General features: G+C 56.0%; 1 protein-coding gene across 1 annotated transcript in view; it reads right to left on the reverse strand.

Moving 5' to 3' along the window:
• The window catches only part of ANO1 (anoctamin 1, calcium activated chloride channel), a 110773-nt gene that overhangs the window by 1983 nt on the left and 106007 nt on the right, over window positions 1-2783 (reverse strand). The window contains exon 25 of the mRNA XM_006893227.1: window positions 1674-1779. Coding sequence (XP_006893289.1) covers window positions 1674-1779 — 106 coding nt within the window. The remainder of the gene's footprint in view (window positions 1-1673; window positions 1780-2783) is intronic.

Below are 2783 nucleotides of genomic sequence, written 5' to 3' on the forward strand. Positions count from 1 at the left end.
GCACCAGCTGCAGAGCGTGAGAGGAAGCTGACACATGAGGAAGGTGAGCTCTGAGACGTGCCTTCCCCATGAAGTGGCAGGACTGGGACTTGAAACCATGACTTAGGACCCTGATTTCAGTGCTATAGCCAATTACCTTCCTGGAGTAGACAGGCCAGTAGCTGGGGAACTGCATCAACTTTATCAGAGTCTTAGTAACTCTGGACAACCACGCCCCTCTAATAGGTAAGTCCTCTCCTTCTATGTGGGAGCCCACCAACATGGCACCAGCCAGGTCCCCAGGCTGGGTCTTTCCCCACTGAGAACCCCACTGGCCTAAAGAGAGTGACCTCTGTCCACTTTTAGAGCCTGGCTTAGTGGACCAGGTCTTGGGCTGTTAATTAGGCCAGAGTGAAGTACTGTTGAGTCACCTGGACTTGACATGCCCACTGCTCCCTGTCCTGTGGGCCCTGCCCACTGCACATTTATCCACCTGGCCCTACGCACTGTCTACCTACCCACCTGGCCCTGTCCACTCCTCATCTTTCCACCTGACCCTGCTCCCTGCAAACCTGTCCTGTCCACTGTCCACCTGTCCCTGCCCACTGAAGACACGTTTCTGGCTACATAGAGATGAGGACAGGAACTGGGAGGCCTCCCTTTCTCCATGTCTCTGACAGAGTAGACACAATGGCGGACCCCACCCTCTCCATGAAGAACACCTACGCTGAACTACACCTGCTTGCCTGGGGGTAAGGCAGGCCTGGCCACCTGTGCCCCGAAGGCCCGGCCCTGGGTACCCCACGGGGCTGTACTCTGCACACAGTTTGCTGTGGGTCAGAGTCCACTCCATGGCAACTCACAGCAACAAGCCTTTCCCAAGGAGTTCCTGGGGGTGCACTGATGAGTGAGTGACCTTGGCTGGTACCCAAAGGTGAGGGGTCTCAGCAGAAAGGCCTGGAGACTGCGTCCTGGACAACTAGCCAGAGAACCCAGAGCTCAGCTCTGCTCTGACACACACAGAGCCACCGGGGGCTGTGGTGACTTCCTGACCTTCCTGAGGGTCACCAGGGGCCGGCTGACCACTCTTCAGGAGGCCTGAGCCAGCTCTCCAGCCATCTCCGGGCACTAACCATCCCTGGATTCCTGTTAGCAATGTGAGTAGGACTTTCCTCATCTATAGTGAAGAGTTCCCTCTTCACAAGAGCAGGGAGCTCTGGTCACCTACTGGTGAGGAGCTGCACTGCCAAGGCAAAGGCACACAGTTCGAATCCACCAGCTGCCCTGGTAGAAAGATGGGCAGTTCCCTCTGAAAATCTACTGGAGGGTCAGCTTTGAGTCAGACTCAACGACACACAACAACAACAACAACAAAATCATATGCGAGATTCTGCCTTCGGCTACGGCTGGCCTGTCCCTGTCTGCTCAGTCTACAGCACTGTCCCACAGAATAAAAGCCTCTTTTGTGAGTTATGACCCTGATGGGGAGGGAAACCCAGGAGGCAGGTGAGCACAGGCCCATGGGTCTGCACTCATCGCTCCCACGGGGGGCTGTCCACTACGGATGAGGAAGCAAACATGCATGGCTGAGGTTCCTTGACCGCTGCCCACTCGGTCCTCATTGGGACCCTGCTCTGGACACGGAATGCTCCCCTGAGGCCCCGCACCCTCCTGGGACCCAGCGGCCACCCTACCTGGAAGACGATGACGAAGGCCAGCCGGGCGGCCAGCACTGCCCAGAAGTCCTTGGAGATGTCATACTTGTGCTCGGACCACGGGGGCTCTCGGTAGTCTTTGTACCTGCAGGAGACATCAGGGTTCAGGGGCCGGCCTTCAGGGGGACTTCAGGGGCCGGCTAGTGAGAAGCAGGCCTGGCCAGCTGCTGTGCCAGGACCTTGGTCCCCAGCTCACACCACTGGGTGTTTCACTGGGGGGGCAGGGGCCAAGACCACCCTCCACGAGGGGTGTCCTCTGGCTGCCCAGCTGTGGTTCCCAGGCAGGCAGTGTGCTGGTCACAGGCACCCCAGAAGTATACAAGTCGCAGATCCACTCGCCAGTATTCACAGTCACACCCCCGTATTCCCAACAGCACCCTCACAAAAGCCAATCCCAAGTGTCTCTGAGCAGAGGCGTGGACACTCCACGTGGTCCATTCTGAACAGAGGGAGCACAGCCGTGGAGAAGTGTCCTCGCTCATGCTACCACAGATGGACCCTGAAGGTGCGATGCTGGAATAAGGCAGAGACTGCCCATCATCCACAGAGCAGTGGGAGACAGGGACCCCTTGTCTTTGGGATGATAACGCAACTTCTTACCCACTAGGCCACCAGAGCTCCCAGCAGGGACATCTAGACCAGGTCAAGGTGGAGACCGCGGTCACTGTGGTTACCAGGTGGGCGGGAGGAAGCAGGGGATGCCATTAGGCGGCAGTGAAGGTCTGCTCATGCAATGGCTACATGTGATGTAATCGGTGTCATGGGATCACGCAGCATGAACCAGGCTGATCTAGGAAATGCTGTGTCCTGTGCGTTTCCACAACCACTCAACGCAACAACAGCAAGGCTAGTGGGGTCCTAGCAGGTCTGGTGAGGCAAGTGGATTAAAGGAACTAAGAACCACAGGGAGGGACGAGCAAGGATGTGGTTACAATGTGAGTCCACTGACAATGTCACAAAAGAATGCATGAGGGCTGAAGGAAAAACCAATTTTCTTTGTAAACTTTCATTCACATTGTAACAATAATAATAACAACATAAGACTAGGAACAAGAAAGAAGTAAGCAAAGAGGGAAATCAGTATGGCTA

Source organism: Elephantulus edwardii, unplaced genomic scaffold (genome assembly GCF_000299155.1).
Source record: "Elephantulus edwardii isolate Elephantulus edwardi_28Jun2011 unplaced genomic scaffold, EleEdw1.0 scaffold00126, whole genome shotgun sequence".
Taxonomy (NCBI): Eukaryota; Metazoa; Chordata; class Mammalia; order Macroscelidea; family Macroscelididae; genus Elephantulus; species Elephantulus edwardii.